Source organism: Chionomys nivalis, chromosome 4 (assembly GCF_950005125.1).
Source record: "Chionomys nivalis chromosome 4, mChiNiv1.1, whole genome shotgun sequence".
Lineage (NCBI taxonomy): Eukaryota > Metazoa > Chordata > Mammalia > Rodentia > Cricetidae > Chionomys > Chionomys nivalis.
In genome coordinates, this window is record NC_080089.1 from 40,846,113 (window position 1) to 40,867,388 (window position 21,276).

The window sequence follows — 21,276 nt, forward strand, 5'->3', positions numbered from 1 at the left end:
GCATTTAATGACTGGCTTTGGATCAGCCACTTCTACAAAGCAAAGATGTGTTCAAAACTCTCTAGTTACATGTGATAAGAAAGCAGAAGGGGGAACTACCTGGGGGAAGGAAGAGAAGCAGCCAGAGAGGAGAAGGGGGCAATAGGCAGGATAGAAGGGAGGGAATAATTGAGCGAAAGGAATAAAAATAATGTCACGTATATTTAAATAAATAAATAAATGAATAAATAAATAAATAAAAATACCACAATGAGATCCTTGACTTTGTAAGTTAACCCAAAATAATTTGTTAAAAGAAGGAATGCAAATGGTTTTTTAAATTGTTATTCAAAGAAATAAATATCATATCACTTATTTCTCATAGCCCCCTTTAGGACAGAAGGGAGCAGTTATTTCATAGACATGGAAAGTTGAAATGATCTCCAGAGGTCTCAAGTTCTCTGTCAAGAACCTCGCACTCCACAGAGGACCCAACGGTCATCACAGACCTCAGGTTGGGAGAACAGTTTGATGTCAAAAGAAAAGGAATAGGCAGAACACAGTAACTGATGCCTATAATCCCAGTATTTGGGAAGCTGAGACAGGAGGATTGCAAGTTCTACACCAACTAGAGTTACATAGTAAGTTTCAAGACAGCATGGGTGGGGCTACACAGTTATATCTTATCTGGGAAAAAAAAAGAGGGAAGGAATGAGCAGAGAGAAGGGTAGAAAAGATTTTGGTTTTTAGAAAAGAAGAGGAGGAAGAGGAGGAGGAGAAGGAGGGCAAGGGGAATAACCACAGCACTTACTTCAGTTCACTGGTCTCCATGCCCTGGGCAATAGCCATGATTATGCCTCCATGGTCCCCCCATGTATAATAATGAGGTCCAGGAAGGGCCTGATAAAAAAAGAAAAAGAAAAAAAAACAGAGGTGACACATTGCTGCAGAGGTGAATGTAGTAACTATGCCCAAGCATGCACACACATGCACAAGCACTCACCCACACACAAGTCCATGCACACACACTCACCCACACACAAGTCCATGCACACATACACATGCACACACACTCACCCACACACATGCACACACACCTATATACACACATGCACACATACTCACCCACAAACATACACACACACTCACCCCCACATGTGCACACGCATTTACTCACATACACATACTCATGCACCCATACACACATGCACTCACCCCACCCACACGCACACACCACACTTACTCACACACATGCACACACAACCAGATACACACCACAGCAATGACAACCACTAGAATGCAGCTTCCAGTTTTCAGAACAGGTCCTTAAGCACCTTTTCATCCACACCTCACAATCCTAGGATCCAACAGAGGTAAGCTCTCATATTCCAGACTTTAGCCTATCACAGAGAGAAAGACAGAGAGAGAGAGAGAGAGAGAGAGAGAGAGAGAGAGAGAGAGAGAGAGCGCACTTGCCTAAGATGCATGAAGCCTTAGGCTTTATCCTCACACTACAAAATAAAAAAATAAAAATAAAAAAATCTAAGAATAAACTTAAAGGAAAATTCCTTTTGCAGTAATACCCAGTTTAAGTATCTAAGAATAATACACATATATTGATATTGCTTAGGTTTTAGCTTAGTGGACTACTTGCCTAGCATGTGTAAGACCCTGGATTCAGTCCCCATTGAGTTAAGAAAAAAAGAAAGAAAGACCAAGTCAAGGTGGTGGCATGTGCTTGTAATCCCAGCACTCAGGAGGCAGAGACAGTGGAACCATGAGTTCCAGCCTGAGCAGCCTAAAGAAATGGCATACAAGACTTTTACATTCGACACTCACGGATACGAAGAAAAATTTAAAAAGACATGGAGAAATAGACTACAGTTGTAGATCAAAAGACTCAATGCTCTTAAGAGGTCAGCCTACCCTGAAAGCGACCTACGTATTTAATGCGCTCCAGTGAAAGTCTAGCAAGACTGACAGGGTCTGTGGAAGCACAAAGGACTTTGAATAATGAGAGCAATTTTGAAAATAAGCAACGGACTTACCCTAATTGATTCCAACACTTGCTATAAGGCTTTGGTAATCAAGACAATATGGTAGTGGTAAAAAACAGACACTTAGCTCAATGGAACAAAACAGAAAGCCCTAAAATATTCCCACATATACATGACAGGCGGATTCTCAAAGAGATACCGGGGCAACTCAAGAGGAGAAAGAGAAGTCTTCTCAACAAACGCATAAAATGGATAGTAAGGGAAAAGCCCAAAAGTGGTTCAGTCAGATTAAAATACAAAGAAATGGAGTTGCAACCTTCCTCTTATGACATATTTAGAAATTTACTCTGATGAATCACATGTGCAAACACAGCTTAAAACTACGGAACACGCACACACACACTATGAGAAAGTAATATCGGAAATTAAAACAGCTCGATCGTTTCAAGGATGGACAAATAGGTAGAGCAATTAAGATTTGATTGGATAAACAAAAACCACTGTTATTCCTATAGCGGGGACAAAACTCAGCCGTAAACAGGAAAAGGCCACAGGCAATGAAGACTAGTGGACGAACTTCAAATTCTCATGAGTGATAGAACCCAGGAAAATAGAATAAACCTTGTATCTACAGAACAGCGCTTATATAGAACTCTAAATATGTAACAATATGTAGAGGTGGATGCAGACCATGATGAGGGTGGAGAGAGGAACGTGCTTTATAAGAGGATCCAAAAATACTTGGGGGGATGTTTGATATTTGAGTTTGTGAAGATGAAGGATGGAGCTTATCAAACTGAACACTTTAACAGATTTGCTGTAGTTTACAGTTCTCAATAAATTTGTTATAGAAGAAAGAGGAAGAAAGAATTGTGGGGATCAGAGAATTTGCATAACTAGCTAGTTGGAGGGCAAGCAGAATCAGGGTCACTTGTGTTCCCTGCAGCCATCTGTCACCTGTATCCTTCATCCCCCGGTGTAGGAGATGACTGATGTACATCCCACATGGGGCCTCTGTGGTGAAGGTCACCCCCAGGGACTGATGGTCCCTCACAGGTAGTCTCCGCCTCCTGCCTCCTGTTAGTTCTCTGCTAGTTCCCAAAACAAGGTCTCGTGGGTGCTGACTTCTTCCTGGCAGGTATTACGTATGCCTCACACAGCTGCCCTGGCAACAGCCAGGCAACGCTGCTCCCCCAGAGGAGGAGCAAAACGAGGCTCTCTACCCAGAGGAAATCACTTGCAGATGTTCCCGTCCCTGTTGTCACCAGCACCAGAAGGTACTAAAAGCCCACAGGCCTCTCTGTTGATGAGAGGACATCCCACTCCAAAGGAAGCAACAGCTCTGTGGCCCAGGGAAGCAGCTGTTCCATCTTTCCCATGGGACAAGACAAGGACGACCTGAAAATTCCAAACCTTGAACTCTTCTTTGACCACTATGTCCTGATCACTTCCTTTATCTTGTATTTTCTACCATTCTGGATAGAAGCCTTAACTTGTATGCATACAAACACATGTACATGCAGTCTCTCTCTCTCTCTCTCTCTCTCTCTCTCTCTCTCTCTCTCTCTCTCTCTCTCTCTCTCATATATGCAAACATACACATGTACATGCAGACTCTCTCTCTCTCTCACACACACACACATACACACACACACACCACACCACACACACAGAATGTCTGTGTCCTCCATCTCTCATGTAGAATGATGATGATAAGCCTGGACCACATATGAGGGAAGACATGGAGCAATGTTTACAAAGTACCCAGAGCCAGACTGTAACATTATCACTTTGCATAAAGCAGATTTAAATGTGAAACTGTGCACACTCCATTCTCCACAAGAAGCACTGTGAGGGTGGAAGCTACAGTCGCTGACTCTTCAAGACAGCCGTACGACTCTGACCTGACGCTCCACAAATTCCTGCAGTCATCTGCTGAGGACGTCGGGGACCATCCCAGGGTCAGCATGGACCCAGTCCCTACAGAATGACACCACATGGACTTCTTTGGCTCTCTAAATTACAGGAGGCCAAAAGACTTCTGTCCAAATTTGGGAACTCTCTAATGTCCAAGTCCACAGCTTAAGTAATGACTCGTACTGGAGAACTAGGGGACCCCTGAGAATGGGCAAGGTCATTGCTCAGGATTCAAATGGGTTAGACAGTGTTAAGACAGAAAAATGAATTCCTCACACAGCGTGGGGAAGACAGGGTACCCAGCCAGCTTGGCTCAGAGATCAGCGGTGTCAGGCCCACCACAACTGCATTGTGATTCCTGACACATTCACCAAATATCACTGGCATTTTCTCAATGCCAGACACTGTCACAGCCCCGGGCTGAAGTAGTAACCAAAGCAGATACTGTACTTCCCCTCCATGGACGGCATAATTCTGGAAAACTTGGTCACAGTTGTTTCTAATAAAACTTGGAAAAGTCTGTTTTTTATTTAAAGTGATATTTTGGCAAAAATCATGAGCTCATTATAGGGTGTGAATACACGGGAGTGTGGCGAGCACTTCTGTGGGGCCCTGGGATTCTGCAATGTTGGTATGCGGCCCGTGTGCTCACGCTTGGAAGAGCCCTGGGACCAGAAACTGACCTCTCTCCACCTGGCTCCGGCACTGCTAGAGATGTACACATTGGTCTTGCTGGCCAAGTTCTTTCCCACTGAGCCTGAAACACAAAAGGGAAGAATGACTCTTCATTCAAGAACATGCCAGAAATACATCTGGCCCCATCAGACATCCCGAGTAGTAGCTAGTCACTAAGATAACGGCTTCGAGTAGTGAGGAGTAATTACTGCTGGAGGTGTGGATGACCACTATAACCCTGGCTGCACATAACCAGCTCACCAAAGCTCCCGTGACAGCAGGCAGTGCACACTTACCGGTGGCAATGATGAGGCCGGGGGCTGACTCCTTGGACAGGATAGGCATCCTCCGGAGTTGGAGGTTGAGCAGCTGACTGAGACGCTGGGCCAGGTGGAGGGAACAGCCCTGGGAAAGCTTTAGAAGGAAATTTCCAGATGGGATCAGCACGTAGCACATGCCTAGGATTCCCTCAAACCCAGGAGTCTATCCAAAGACCCCACAGCAAGACCCAGAAGAAGGTCTGACCCAGAAGAAAACACTTACAACCCAGTGGTCTCCAAATCTCCCTAGACAGAGCGCATCTTCTGAACCAACATAAATGTCTACCACTGAAGAAAAGAGAAAAATAACTTGAAGTCCTGAGACTCCTAGGAATAACAATTACAAACCAACGTCAACTCAACAGAGAAGAAAAGGTAGTCCACTGCTGGTGTCACCCAGGAACCCTTCCCGGGGACTCAGAAACAAAGAGAAGTGAAATGATGTGTTGGCTTTCTGAGTAAGAGCAGATGGGTCTCAAAAATGATTCAAGAAGTTTTGTTAGAAGAAAAAGAATCAGAGGCCGCAAAGTCTCATTGGTACAAGGCCAGATGTGTAACAGATGAGATACGAATGCCCTAGGGGTCATGTGGAAGCCTGAAAGGATCTCCCACATTTGCAAAAGATGCAGGCTTTAGTGTCATGGGAGCTGGCTTCCCTACTACATGTGTGTGCAGACATTGACGGTTCTACAGACCACCACAATGCTTCTGCCTCATGCCCCTGGCCAGAAAAAATGATGTCCAAATATTTCCAGCATATCAGTGATCAAAACAGGGGAACTCTGTCTGTCTGTCTGTCTGTGTTCATGGCTCAGGTAAAATGCTGACAAGGATGTTCAATCTACTTCTTTTTATCACACACAAAAAAGATCCTTCTAGCAAACCAATCTTGCCAGCTTCCCAGTTTAGCCAATTAAAAACGGGAAATCAGGTTGGCTGGAAGAATTTTTCCTTGCCCACTTCCCATTTTCACTCCTGTTGCTACCTCGCCTACAAGGAGGTCCATCCTTAGAAGTGTTTCTGGATCCTTGTGTCCGTGTTTTAATCATACATAGCACTGTATATTATTTTCTCTACCTATAGTGGCTTGGACTGAAATATGTCCCAAGGGTCCTGTTCTAAGAATTTGATCACAAGATTTTGGTACTTCTGGGAAGTGGCAGAATCTTTAGGAGGTGGAGCCTAGTGCAAGAAATTATGTCATTAGGTGTGCCTTTGAAGGGGACATGGGGACATTGGCACCTTCTTCTTTGGGTTTCTTTTATCCTTTTCTGTCTGCCATGTCAAGCAAACTTATTCCACCGCACACTGTCTCTGTAATGCTCAGCCTTGCCACTGGCCCAAAACAACAGAACCAAGCAAGCTTAGACTAAAACTCCTGATTCCCCTGAAACCTTAGGCCAAAACACAGTCTTTTCTGCCTCGCAAACTAATATTCTTGATCACTTTGTAATGATGACCAAAAGCTAATATACCACCTATGGTGGTTAATGCTCATTGTCAATTTGATTGGACCCAAATTCACCCAGAAGATACCCTTCTGGGTGTGTGTGAGGGTGTTTCCACAGAGGTTAAGCTGCAGAGGGAAGACCCATCCTGACTGAGGCAGCACCATCCCACGCTCTGAGGTCCCTGCCTGAATAGAAAGGAATAAAGGCGAAAGCAAGCTAGGCACCAGCATTGAGCCTCCTCACCATGATGGGCAGTAGCCTCAAACTCTCGACCCCTTTCTTAAGTTGTTTCTTATTAGCTTTTGGTCACAGCAAAGGAGAGGGATCCAACCACCACCTAAACTAAGAATCAGAAACTAAGAGCCGATTGAGAACCCTACAGTCACAAGTCTGAGAAATCAGAAGGCCGCTTAACCAAGTCCGCGCCCCCATGGCATGAAAAAATTGCCTAGACAAAGGCCAACCAAGATAGGCCAAGCTTCTAAGGTCCTAAAAACTGAGGAAGGGAACTAGATAGGTGTTTCCCTATGTCTGATTATAGCTCTCCTCTTTCCAGAGTTAGATTTCATGTCATATATCAAGACTTGTGACCAAAAAAGAAGAAAAATTGGTAAGTACCTTCTAAGTCAAGAGTTTCCAGAGAATTTTCCCAAAAGTAGGAATACAGTTAAGAAACACAGAGAGACACCATAGCTTACCATGAACAGCAATTCAAAAATCCAAAAGATTGGACAACTAACTAAATATGGTTGCATGAAAAATTAACACTAATTTCTTTTTCTAGTTTTTCTGTCTGCTGAATCCCTCAGGAGAAAAAAAAAATACAAGTGTAGGGGAACACAAGAATCAACTCATGGGAACACTTAATGGAACCAAGAAATTGTTTAAAACGTCTAGCTTTTCATATAGGCACATAAGGCAGGGAACACTATACTCGTTCTTAAATATTGTAGGCTTCAAATGAAATTAGTGTTGTCATTTTTTATAGTAGTTCCAAAACAGAAGAAATATAATACCATCATGTGTCTCTTAGAATTAACGAAACTGTGTGTGTATGTGTGTGTGTGTGTGCACGCCCACACGCACGCTTGTATGCTATCAACAGAGCATCTGTTTGAAACAGTTGTATACACAAGCTGGAAGAAAACACGTCCATTTCATGGTTAAACAATCCCAAGTCCTGCTAAGGGAATAAATGCACCTGCTCAATGCAACACAACTTCTCAGATTTTGGGATCCTGCAGGACACTTACTCTTGTCTTCTGTCGCGCCCTGATTTTCCCACTGAGTTTTTCATCAAACTGGTTCACAAAACTCCAGCTTCCCAGAGATGTGATGTCCTCAAAAGAAATACGCTATGCCCTCACGTAGAAGCTGTGAACTAACTCAAGCTCATTAGCCAAGCAATTAACGTAATGTCTAACAGATGTTGTGTAACATGTCCTTCCTACAAAACTTGTAAATGAAGCTGGGTGTGGCAGTGAAGGACATAACCCCAGCCCTCTGAGTACTGCAGGGGGCTATGGAGGAAGAGGGCAAGTTCAAGGCCCATGGGGGCCACATAATAAATCCCAGGCCAGCCTGAGCTACATAGCAAGACTTCATCTCATAACACAGTGGAACTTGAGATACTGGGCTAAAGGGGTAGCTCAGTGGTGAAACACATGCTTAGCCTGTATAAGGCCCTGGATATATTCTCCAAAACACCACAGAGAAAACTCTCGAATATCCCATGGTGCCCCTCTGAGTTTGTCATAGTCTCCACCATGCCTTGGTGTGGAGCCAAGGACCTGAAAGGACAGATGTGCACATGAAAGTTTGCTCCGTGCGGAATTAGCAGGGTGCTCCATCATCCTGCATGCTTCCTGTAAATATTGAATATAAGAAAACTACTCTAGTCCACAGCTTTCTGCTTTGTATCAAAACAGCCAAACCCAATTAAAGCAACTGTACCTCACAATTGATTTTCTCTCCATATCCTGTGAAGGCCGGGGCCTGAAGAAATTCCCAGGTTCCCCCTTTGTCAAAGGTGATGACCGACCTCATGTTCTCCTCATTCATAGAACCATTAATCAGAGTGGCGATGTAGACTCCTTGTAAGCCTTCCACGCGGTGAAAGTCAGCAAACGGCTCATTTGCAAAATATCTGCAGTCAGAGAAAAAGCAGCAGCCATCACCCGGGATTGGCATTTGCTTGCCGCTTTGCATTATGTGCAGCATAATATTGAAGCATCTTAAAGCACACAATACCACGGCATCGAGCATGTTCACAATGTTGTGCAACGTGAATTCCAGAACATTTTCATTATTGGCAGGCACTGTCTATTTTCCCTTCGGTTCCCAGGCCTTGGCAACCACAGATTTGCTTTCCGTCTCTACGGATCTGCCTCTAAGGATTGCCTGGTCTGGATATTCCATATAAATTGAATCATACAGTACCCTTTATATCTTGTTACTTTCACTTACATGTTTACAATGTTCACCCCTGTAACAAGTACCATACCTCATTTCTTTATAGTGAAATAACCTGCTCTTGAAAAATAAATAAATCCATTTAAAAATTGTTTTTAAAGGCCAGGATGCTCGCCAACAAGTGACTCCTAAAAGGACACTGAGAATGTAGAAAATGTCATAAAGAAGCTGACAGAGCCACATCCATTTCTTCACTGTGAATATTGATCCAAACGCTTCCAGAAGCCCGGACAAGTGGGAAGTCCTGAGCCAGACATGCAAGCACTAGTCACCACGCTGAGGCTCACGGTCTAATCTGGTCTGTAGAAAGACAAGTATGAAGCACCACAGGGTTGCCTGTCAGGAGTTCTAGCGGCATCTACGGCAGCTTCACAGTGCGACAGCACGGACAGCCAGGATGGTCCGACAAAGCCCAAGGCTGCACTTGTTAACAAGAGAATAAGGGTCTCCCAAGTTTTACCTGTTGTGCTAAGGGCCCACTCACCGAAAGGGAGTTTTTCACTAACATGGCATACCCATTCCAAATGCAGCATCTGAGGGGAATGGTCACTGTGGTTCATGAGTGGCTTTTAAAACTTGAAGTGTAGCCTTTAGGTCAGGGGTTCTTAGGTATGGGCTACACAATAAAGCAGAAGACCGATGGTGTTTCCCCATCCTATGTCCCTGAGCTGGGTGACAGGTGGGCCACCCCAGACAGGGAGACATACACAGAGACCACGGCTGCAGGAAAGGCAAAAATAAGTAAGTAGTGTACTAATGAAGCTGCTCCTGGTTGGCACAGTGAGCAAAGGCACCCAAGACACATGGGTGTAGATGGAACCCTCTGTGCTGGGATTCCTTGGGTCCCTATTAGGGAATGGGCTAACGGGCGCTGGCTGTCTAGGCTGCTCACTTCTATTCTCTTGCCTCTGAAATCTGCTGCCATCCTGAGATTAATCCTTGCTATGCCCAACTGGGAGGCCTGGGTTTCTCTCAGACAAGCCTGGGTTCTTTGTCTCGCCCATCTTCCTGGAGTTTTAGTTTAGTTTAGTTCCTGTCAGCCTTTACCTCACAATTCCTCTGCTCATAGCCAACCCATGCCTCATTTCCCTCGTTGGCTTGCACAAGAACAATAGACTTCCTGTCAGCATTCTCTTCCAAGAGTCCATTTTCTTCCACCTTGCCCTCACCAGCCCACTTGAAAGCACCTCTCCTTTCCTTTACTGGGTATCTTGTGATGAAACTTGCCAGGCGGTTCATCAGAGTCACCCTTCAGCCATACCCCATGCCAAATCTATATCCTGGCAGCCATCCCTACCAACTAAGCCAAGTGCTCCTTCTTAAGTTTACCCCTACAGGTCTACCATGTGGTTAGCACATTAGTTCCTACAGTAAGTAGTCCTACAACTAGCCATGGCGTTCCATGAGGTTCCTCTAAGCACGACTCACAGAACTCAAAGCGATCGCCTCTTGAGAGTTCTCACACCGTTTCTTTAAGGAAATGAGAGCCAGTCCCTCGGTACCTTCAGTCCCACTCAGTTCAGAGCAGTTTATTCTAACCCAGCCTGCCCACGTCATCTGATCACTCGCCCTCCTCCTATTTCATCTGCCTGAGCCTGAGCCACAAATGACAACAGGTCACGGAACTGAGCGCATCTGAAGCCCTGCCACCCTGAGAGAAAATGTGAGAAGAAGCAAGCTGAACAGGATGCTGGCCTGCCACTCTTGACATGTATCTATTTTCAACATCTCAACTGGACGAGACACTCAGACACCGCAAGAGGAAACTGTCACACAGAAAAGGCAGCCTGTATGTGTGCAAAAACCCCATGGTGGCATAACTGTGGTCACTGCTTCCTTGGTAGTCTTCTCCAGGTAGGGCTCCCACTCTGCCGTAAGAAATTAATCTAATATCTGACAAGTGAGAAAGCGGAAAAAGGCATTAGCCAGCTGTGTGCTGTTCACTCCGTAGCCATAGCTGTGGGGTCTCCAAAGTGGGGGATGGGGGAGGGGGCGACACCTGCACCTAAGTCACTGAAAGGCCTGAGGGACAATGGTGCGTGAATTTTAAATATTAAAACAAGTAAATTCTACTTTCACCCACTAAAAGAAATGGGGCGCCAACAGACAGCCCATGGGAATAAACCTTGAACACATGTTAGAAGCCAGACACAGGCCACATGCCATTGCCTGATTCCATGTATACCACATACCCAGAAAAGGTAAATCCAGAGGCCTCAACTGTTCCCGTGAGGCTCAGTGAAGGTAGCACTCAAAAAAGCACTAGTACTAGGGGTACAAAACATCCCTACACTTGTAACTGCCAGTTAAAGTGGAAATGACACTAGGGCCTTTGCTGATAATTACCTCTAAAAGAGGCTGTCAATCAGTCACTTGGAAGCAGGGCCCCTGTGTTCCCTGAAGTGATGGTATCTTCCAACCGTTCTTCCCTATCGGCTCAGAGACCACAAAACCCAAGGGAGTGGTTAACAGAGCGTCTGAGGTCCCAAATGTCACCTAGAACAGCAGCACTCAGCCTTGGCTGCACACGAAAATCCCCTGGGACAACCTGGACCATACCCCAGACCAAACCAATTGCAATCTGAGGACAGCTGATCCAGGAGTGGCATGGGGGCTGACGAGGAGAGCACCTCAAGCAAAGCCGTGTGTGCCACTAACATGGCTAACCGCTGAGATAAGGAGAGCCGAGTGGCCTTAGCTGACCCAGGAAGACGGGGAGGAGCCCACGGACTCCTTACCTCACCAGAGTGTCACTGCCGACCCCTCCTGGGCTGTAATACAGCACATTCTCCAGGGACAAGGAGAACTTCAGCCCCTCTGCCTCTGAGATGTACAGGTTAGTGCTGTTGTTGCTGTGGCTCACGCACACGAACACCTGGTCCTCTGAGGCGTCGGCGATATAATATTCCTTGGAAACCCAAAGTCAGGAAACAAATTGTTAAAAGCACAGTTATCTCTGTGGGCTTTTTATACACACATACAAGCAACAGTTCCAAGTGTCACAGTGACGAAAGTGGACAAAGGCAGCGACCAGGGCTCAAGCTGAACAATGAAGCGGAAATGGCTTTTTCTCTTCCAAGTATCCATGGCCGGTGGTGTGCACACGGAGCTCGCTGGTAAAATATGAGAAAAGAATGGGCCTCTGACCTCCATAAATGACCTAGAAACCTCTTTTTGGTAATGATGCTTCCCCATTTTCTCCAGCAGCCCTTTTATTAGCACAGGCATAATATAGATAAACACGCGTTTCATTTCCTGTTTTCTCCCCCCAGGGAGACTGAGAGAACCCTTAGAAACTAAAAAGAACTGATCGTCACTCCTGTTACCCACCCCACTGAGCTATCAACCAACTGCTGATGTCAATGTCTTCCAAGGAGACCTCCTCACTGCAGGCACCACCCTGGGGACCTGGACTGCTCTTTCCTGGCTTTCCGTGTGCATTGACATTGAAGTCATCTGAACACATGTACACTTTCTCTACTCCGTTCTCAGTCTTTCTAACTGGTCTGTTTCTACAAAGTAGAACCTGAATGTATCCCCTTTCAAAACATTAGCCGTTTGCAAGGAATATAGCATTTGGTTAATAAGTGAGTGCCAGGCATGTTTCCCATGGCTTGAGGACTGGCATATGAGGCCACTGACTGGCACCAATCCCTCTGCCAATTCTTCTCCACTTAAAGCAGGAAAAAAAAAGGCCTCCCATTCAGCTCCACTTCAGACAGTAAAGTGCACAAAAGCAGACCAACAGGCCCAGAGCATAACAGGTCTCTTCAGAGGCCTCTCTGGAGGGTGCCCACAGGGAGAATGTAAAATGCTCGGCCAGCAGGACGGTCCCATGATGCTCGGAGACAGCGTCCTGTCCCTCCCCGCTTCCAGGAGACTTTGCTCACATTAATAGGATGCTTTGTGACAAACTGGGCTGCTCTCATAGGCTTCCGGCCAAAGGAGACCCAGAGCTGGACAGATGACTGCTGCTGGCTGCCCGGAAGATGCTGCCAAGGAAGAGGAGAGAAAAATTAGCTGTGCCAGATGACAGTCCCTCAAAACACAGAAAAGAAACCAAGTCGGACCCCTCTGATTCCACTGAAAACAACACAGTCTGTGACCGTCAGCCCTGAGCTGAGCTGGTTAGTCCAGGACACCCATCTATAGCCCCCACAGACACTCTGCATATCAGATGAGAAGGGACAGGAGAATTTGAACATGGGAGGGTAGTGAAGGCCACCAGTAAGGAGAAAGGGGGAAAGCTGTGGACTATAGGCAGAGCAGAGGCTGCAGCTTTCAGGCAGCACAGGTTAGACCAGCCACACATAATTCAAAGCTCACAAAGCTATCCAGTCACAAGGCTTCAATTTGCAAGACTTGGCAGAATCCTTGGAGGTTCCATGAGCCAATCTCTGAATAGTTCCCATCGAGTAGGGTCTTGTGATAGAATATATACTCTCTGATAGAACAAAACACTCAATATAATACTGGATATCCCATGTTGCATTGCAGAGATTTTAAGCCATTGCTGGGGCCATGAAAATGTTAAGGTTCCTATGCATACAAAGATCTTCATGACTACCAATAAATACATACACCCACGAAATACATATATTGCATGTTCTAAATTTTCAACTGTTTCAAACTGTGTTCCCTGAAAGAAGATATTTCCCAGCAATACCAAAGGTCCAACATTAGCTGAAAGTCTCAACAGAAGAAATACCGAGGCCAATAAATATATTAAAAAGTGTTCCATGTCCTTAGCCATCAGGGAAATGAAAATTAAAACATCTTTGAGATTCTATCTTATACCAGCCAAGATGGCTATCATGAAGAAAATCAACAACAATGAGGGCTGGCAAGTATGTTTAGAAAGAGCCCACCTAATTATAGAAAGGTAAACTGGGACAATGAGGGCTGATGAGAAGCCAAGGACAATGGCACTGGGTTTTGGTCCTACTGCACGTACTGGCTTTGTGGGAGCCTAGCCTGTTTGGATGCTCACCTGGATGGAGGTGGGAGGACCTTGGACTTCCCACAGGGCAGGGAACCCTGACTGCTCTTTGGACTGGAGAGGGAGAGGGAAAGGAGTGGGGGGAGGGGGAGGGAAATGGGAGGCGGGGAGGAGGCAGAAATTTTTTCAATAAAAAAAAATAAAAAGGAAAAAAAAATAAAACCTTTAACAACAAAAAAAAAAGAAATGTAAACTGGACAGCCACCTATAGAAGTCAGTGTGGAGGTTCCTCAAGACCTAAACATAAAACCTGCTCTGGCCCAGCTAAACCACTCCTGAGTATTTATCCAAAGGACTCTAAGTAAGCATACCACAGAAATCCTTGCACAACCAAGTTTAAACCACAATAGCTAAGAAATAGAACCAGCCGAGATAGAACAATGAAGTCATGACATTTGTAGGGGAATGTATACAACTAGAGATAAGCCTGACTCAGAAAGACAAATACCACGTTTTTCTCTCCTATGTATAGTCTGAAGTGTGTGTGTGTGTGTGTGTGTGTGTATTGCATTCATGCACGTGTGTGTATGCACCTGTGTGCAGTCTTGAAAGTAGAAAGAAGATGAGAGAGCTTAAGAAACTTTATTTTATTTAAAAATAAAGAAAAAGAAACCGAGAAACACTTTCAATAATCATTTGCAAAGTGACTTAGGAGTCTGGGGGAATATATAACTATAAAATCTATACAAATACACACACACACACATGGTGTGGGAGATTGTCTGTATTCTGTCAGTCATGTTATAAATAAACGCTGATTGGCCAGGTAGGAAATATAGGCAGGAAAACCAGACAGGAAGTAGAAATGATGTAATGAGAACAGGAGAATTCTGGGAAGGAGGAAGTTGATTCCTCCCAAGACCACCGAAGCATCAGGATGTGATCTGCCCCACTGAAAAAAGGTACTGAGTCACATGGCTAACATAGATCAGAAAAATGGGTTAATCAAGATGTGAGAGTTAGCCAGTGAGAGACTAGAGCTAATGGGCCAATCATCTTTATAACTTATAGAGATCTATGTGTGATTTTCTTTGGGGCTTAACAGTTGTGGGGTACCAGGCAGGACAGAACCCCCAACAAGCCAGCACCTCATGTTATACACACATACACACACACACACACACACATACATGAATGGCACTCTTACCCCATAAATACAAAATCACAGACCACAATATCAGTTTTTTTTTTCAGAGTCTCAAAAGGCACCCTTTTCCTGCTTCTGAGAGGATTATTCCTAAACTGAGATAGTTCTGGTTCACCCTAAGGTATTCTGAGAGCATCACTGCATTGCTTTATGGCCATCAAGAAAAATATTGCCAATTAAATCATGACACACTACTGACTGTGCAGGGCATAGTCAGGCTCAGAGGCTCTTCCTAATAAGCCACAGGGTTTTGTGAGTTGGTCTTTTTTTAAAAACTGCTATTAGTAAGCCCCATGGAAAGATTTAACAGTACAAATCAGTATAAGATTAAAATGGAGAGTGAGAGTTCCGATCTCACACCTTGCAGAGTGTCCACAGCAAGGACACAAGCAGACAGCTCTATGCACCTGCACTATCACACACAAACATCTTGATGTAGTGACAAGACTGGCATCCCCCAACCAGCCTTCTTCCCTCCTGAACAACAGGGCCCTGACCGTCACCCAGTCTTTATGTTCTCCTCATCAGCTATACCCACAGAGCCAAGCTCTGTTTAATGACATGCAAAGAGGATATTATGCCGGCTTCAGGGGAAACTACTTAAAGCACCAAATCAGCTGGTACCTCTACCATTTTGGCCATTCTGGTTTCCCCTAGTCTTCCTAGCCGGGTAAAGACTCAAAGGCTAGTGAGGGTGTGTTAAGAATCGGAATAACTCCATAGGATGGTGGAATGGAAAGACACAATCCTAACCCTAGCCTTAGCTTGCTTATCTATTTAAGGCAGCATGGGAAAGGGACAAAACGCCCATCTTGGTTGTCACTTTGATATCTAGTCTGTTATCAGTGGCCCAATACAACTCTAAACTGATGTGTGCAATCCAGTGTTTTGCACACATACTGGGTCACAAGAGAGAAACTACTGAGCACCTTCTTCATAAAAACAGCTTGTAAATCTTGCCAACCCATAGCTCAGCCTTTCTTCCTGAATCATGTACCTCAGCCAGCTTTCCGGCTTTCTGTTTCTCAGTTTATGACAGGCACTGAGATGATTTTCAGAGGCACTCTCTAATAAAACACACCGTACATGCTACCTCTTCTACAATCGCACACCATTTGAAGGGCATGTTCTAAGAAGATGAATAAATTTTTTGTTTTGTTTTGTTTTTCAAAACAGGGTTTCTCTGTAGATTTGGAACCTGTCCTGGAACTCACTCTGTAGACCAGGTTGGCCTCTAACTCACAGAGATCCACCTGTCTCTTCCTCCCAAGAACTGGGATTAAAGGCGTGCACCACCATCACCCAGCTTAGATGAATAAATTAAAAAAAAAAAAACAGATTTTTTTTCTAAGACAAGAGCTCATGTAGCCCAGGCTGGCCTTCAGCATACTAAATAGTTATGGATAGACAGCCTTGAACCCCTGACCCTCCTGCTAATATCTCCTAAGTGCTGGGGTTATAGGCATGAGTCAACATACTCAGCTTGTAAAATTTTCATTCTAGATTGATGTCCTGAAAAGTTGTAATCGTTGCTAGACCTATCAACATATACAACATCTAGGACTTGTTTAAATGTATTAATCTGGGTGAGTGGGATAGAATTTGATGCTTTATAGAGAGTGTTTTTTTTTTAAGTTTTGCATTTTTACTTCTGATGATCAAATGACGTGGATTTCAGCTTATATTTGAGACGATGTCAAAGCAAAAAATTAATGTACAATCAAGGAGGAACTAAGAAATGGCATATACTCAGCCACAAAGGCCAAAGGATGCTGCAATGAGCTTGTCAGCTCTAAATCTCATAGTAGTTCAGCTAGAGACGACTGGTAGACAGCAAGAGGCCTCCCAAGGAGTGTGGTGACGTGAGGACAAAAGCCAGGGGGCACCTGAGTGTCGGCTACAGCAGTCAATGTTGCATTCGCCTCCGAACAAGGACAAAACTTCAGCGAACCATCACTGTGGCTCCTTCCAGGAAGCATCAGTCAGAAAACACAGGAACCCAACACAGAGCCCAGGCCTCTCCTCTATAAATGATTAATCTTGTCAGTTTGATTGCATGAAGAAACACCTAGGATCAGAGATGGTGGTGCCCACCTTTAATTCCAGCCCTCGGGAGGCAGAGGCAGGTGGATCTCTGCTGAGTTTAAGGCCAGTCTGGTCTACAGAGAGAGTTACAGGACAACCAGGGCTACACAGAGAAGCTCTGTCTTGAAAAGTCAAAAATAAAGACAAAGAAAAAAATACCTAAGGATTAGGAAAGCATGCTCCTGGGTATGTCTGTGGAGCATTTCCAGAAGGGACTAACAAAGGGGAAATGACCGGCTCTGAACACAGGGAGGCACTGTCCCCAGGCTGGCTAGGGACCTAGTGGAATAAAAAGAGAAAAGAAGAGCCAGCTAGTGTAGGGTTTTCCCATCTTCTGGGCACCATGAAGTGAGCTGCCATGCCAGGCCCCACCCTCCTCACTGTTAGGCACTGAAAGCTCTGAAACCCCGGGTCAAAACAAAGCTTTCTCTTTTAAATTGTTTCCTTCCTTCCTGTACTTGGTCCCAGTGAAAACATTAATTTGATTAGTACATCCCAGCTGCTCAGGAGGCTGAAGCAAAAGAATCACCCCGGAGCCTAGGAGTTAAGAGACCAACCTGGGTGACAGAGAGATACCTCGTCTAAGGAAAACAAGCAACCGTAAATAAAGCAGATAAATTGTGACTAGCTAGCTAGCTTTCACAGTGCTAGAAGGAACTATCCAGGCTGCTAAAGAGAAAAAGTCACCAACAGTCTCACCCAGCCATGAACTCTGTGAGCTACAAAGGAACCAACATGGCAAGATATACACATAGGTGAAATGGTGGGATGGATGCTATGGGGATAACCAACAGCTTTCTGGATTTAAGAGAACTGTACCATAGAGGAAATACTTGCCTGGGACTGTGAAGCTGACCAAGACCCCACAGCTGGGACACTCATGGGTCACAGGGGCAATCCTACTACTATTATTTTGCTAAGTGGACACAGTATCAAATGTCCTCCAAATAGTTATTCTACACCCAAAGATGAGTGCAGCTCTCAGACTTGCACCAGAGAAACTTCTCTGTGGAGCAGATGGTGGTCAGTGCAGAAACTCGCTACTGGTCCAAGTGCAGAGAACAAGTGTCAGTCATAAATGGGACATCTATATCACACCCATCCTACCGAGGTCCAAGAAACATTACACAAGGAGGGCAGAAAGATTCTAAGAGCCAGCGGTCCAGGGGCAAAACAACATCTGTGGACATGGCAGGACCAGAGACTATGAAGTCACATAGCTATGACTGTACAGCATCGAGCCAGGCGACAGACTGTCCAGCATTGGGGTGGAGGCCCCACAGCCTCCACCCCCAGTGGAGCAGCTGTTGACGTGGGTGGCTTTGGAGAGAGAGAGTTGGTTTTCTCCAAGAGTGTGGCCCCAAAGCCATGAGTAGTACATGACTCAGTGGATCACAAATTAAAACAACACAAACAAACAAGGACATGAGTGTGGAGGTGGGGGATGGATCCAGAGGGAGCTGGGGCAGGAGTGGGAGGAGACTATGATCAAAATACTTGTAGATATGTATAAATTATAAAAGAATTAATAAAAATATACAAGTTTTAAGAATCAAAAAGCTATCCTCGGGGAGATAGCCAGTGAGGCTGGCATCTGGAAGGGATGCTGAGGAGGAAGGAGAACCATGAGGTCATAGCTATATGAACCGTTCTTTCGTGTAGGTCAGAAAAGGACCACGATAAAGTTTACAAAGTTAATACTAATTGAAAACATTTCCAGAATGACAAGGTTAGGAACTCTGAAACTACCCCTCCAATAAAAGAAAAAAAAAAAAACCATAAGCACTCTCAAAAACCAACTTCCCCAGGTTTCTGAGAACTACATAAAGTTTGGCGACACTCCAAGTGGCATTTATTGAAGAAGAACAGCTGGATCTTGGCAAGCATGGTGGACTTTGCTGCATTTTCACGGGCCCTACTCTAACCCCTCTTTCTAACTCTGAAGTAGCCTTGGAAACACACAGCCTCAAAGGCATAATAGCTGAGGGGCTACTGGACAGGACAAAACAGGTCACTCCCCCCCCCCCAAAAAAAAGAACAGTTATAAAATTGTCAGTACTTTAGCCGCCTGGTGGCTCATCTTCCTAACACTTACACACACACACACACACACACACACACATACACACACACACAGAGTCCAATAGCCTGTCAGAGTGTGCCTGAGGGACAGCATCTGACAATTGGCAGTTTAACATCGAGACTGCCGGAGGCAGCATCCACAGCCAGGGCTAACCAAAGCTTAGAAAGAAAAACCCAGAAAGAAAATTGCTCTAAGAGGCATTGTTTGAAAAGCTCTGAAAAGATTTCTAGGAATCTTTAAGGCCAAGCACATAAGAGTTGTGTGTACATTCTCGCAAGAATAAAACAGAGCCTGGCTCACCTCCAGCTAACCTGGAGGGCTCCACAGAAGGCAGAAGTGGAGGGTGAGGGCAACTCTGTAACACTGGAAGCAGGGAACAGAAAGTCTTACTCCAACACACCCCACACTAGAGTCCATTAGGAAGGGCAGTCACTGACTGCTACACTAAACCACAGACGATTCGGTATAAGCACGATGAAGGATCTTCACGGAAACAGCAGGTGAAACTCATTAAACAAACAGTGACAGCTAAAACAACATAGCCCCAGGGGCAGGTATCAAGAGCCACTGCATCACAGCAACTGTGTGATTTTCAACAACAAAACGTCCTGTCACCTTCACACAGTCTAGAGTCACCTGAAAGCCAAGGTTAAGGAATTGCCTCAATCTCCCTGGCCTGTGAGCACACTTAAGGGGAAATGTCTTGATTGTTAACTGATACAGGAGGACCCAGCCCACTACAGGGGACACCATTCCCTGGGCTGTATAAGAAAGCTAGCTAAGCACATGCCTGTGAAATGTGAACCAGTAAGCAGGGGTCTCTGGCCAAAACTCAGGTAGGTGACTTGGACGGCCTGTAGGAAGCCCTGGCTTCCATCCTTAGCTTGTGTGTCTGCATTCATGGATCCTATGAGTGATGTCTCTGTTGCTGTAATCAACACGACCAAGGCGGGAGAAGAGTTCACCATGGCAAGGAAGCATGGCAGCAGGCAGGAGGCCTGCAGAGGCAGAAAACTGAGAGTGCCCATCCTCAATGGTAAGCATAAATGTGAAACAGAGAGAGCGAACTGGAAGTGGCACAGGGCTTTAAATCTCAAAGCCCCCCCACTCAGTGGCTTACTTCCTTCTGCAAGCTGCACCACTTAAACAGTGATACCAACTGGGGATCAAGTGTTCAGCTGCCCGAGACGAGGGGAACAACTCTCATTCAAACCAGCATACACCTCCACAAAAGTACACTGACTCAAAAGAAAACTGCATTTCAGGGGTTCACAGCAGACCTTAACTGACAGAAAAGAGGCAGCAGCAGTTTCTTAAAATTACTGTTATGAATTGTAGGCACAAGGTAATTGTGAGATCAATGGTAAGGTACATTGTCTGCCATGCCCAAGACCCTGGATTCGATCCCAAGTAGCACAAAAATAGGGCAGAGGAAGAAAGAGAAAGGAAATACCAACCACAAACAAAACAAATGAATAGCAGATATATTAGATTTCATCAACATTAAAATACTTTTTGCTAAAAGAAACATAAATAAGGAAGTGAAATGACAACTCTGCAGAATGGCAGAAATTATTCACAACTTATGGAACTTTATATAGAGACACTACACAGAATAAATAAATTCAAGAGCAACAAGATAACTCAGTGTTAAAAATGTGTGCATGCTTGTCACATGCACACAGGTGCCCTGTCCACAGAAGCCAGAAGAAAGCATCAGAGAACCTAAGAGGTAGAGTTACAGGTAGTTATGAGCCATCTCTATGGTTACTGGGGCCTGAAGTCCTATGGAAGAGCAGCAAACACTCTTCACTGCTGAGCCATCTCTCCAGGCTCCAGGGCTTTCTTAAAACTCTTGGTGATTCTCTTTGATGATCAGAGGAGAGTGCATTTGGGCCCCACAATGTATACCAGGAACATCTGCTCCTGGGCAATGATGCTGCAGCTGTTCCTAAGAGAAGAGTGTGGGCCTGGCACAGCTTACCTAGAGCAGAGATGCAAGCCGCTTCCACTGACCTTGGAGCCCAGAGACCTGGGAGCCCAGAGTCCTGTCCACACACAGGAGGGAAAGTGTGGATACCATTGGGCTAGGTGGCACCCTCTCACTAGGATCCTGGGTAGAGAGAAGCTCGATACAACAATACTAAGGGT

At 45.2% G+C, this 21,276-nt stretch overlaps 1 protein-coding gene across 1 annotated transcript in view; it reads right to left on the reverse strand.

Annotated features, from left to right (window-relative positions):
- The window catches only part of Sorl1 (sortilin related receptor 1), a 161,657-nt gene that overhangs the window by 94,372 nt on the left and 46,009 nt on the right, over positions 1 to 21,276 (reverse strand). Inside the window, exons 7-12 of the mRNA XM_057768142.1 lie at positions 12,702 to 12,803; positions 11,550 to 11,719; positions 8,293 to 8,485; positions 4,865 to 4,982; positions 4,577 to 4,650; positions 791 to 879 (exon numbers count right to left, since the gene is read on the reverse strand). Coding sequence (XP_057624125.1) covers positions 791 to 879; positions 4,577 to 4,650; positions 4,865 to 4,982; positions 8,293 to 8,485; positions 11,550 to 11,719; positions 12,702 to 12,803 — 746 coding nt within the window. The remainder of the gene's footprint in view (positions 1 to 790; positions 880 to 4,576; positions 4,651 to 4,864; positions 4,983 to 8,292; positions 8,486 to 11,549; positions 11,720 to 12,701; positions 12,804 to 21,276) is intronic.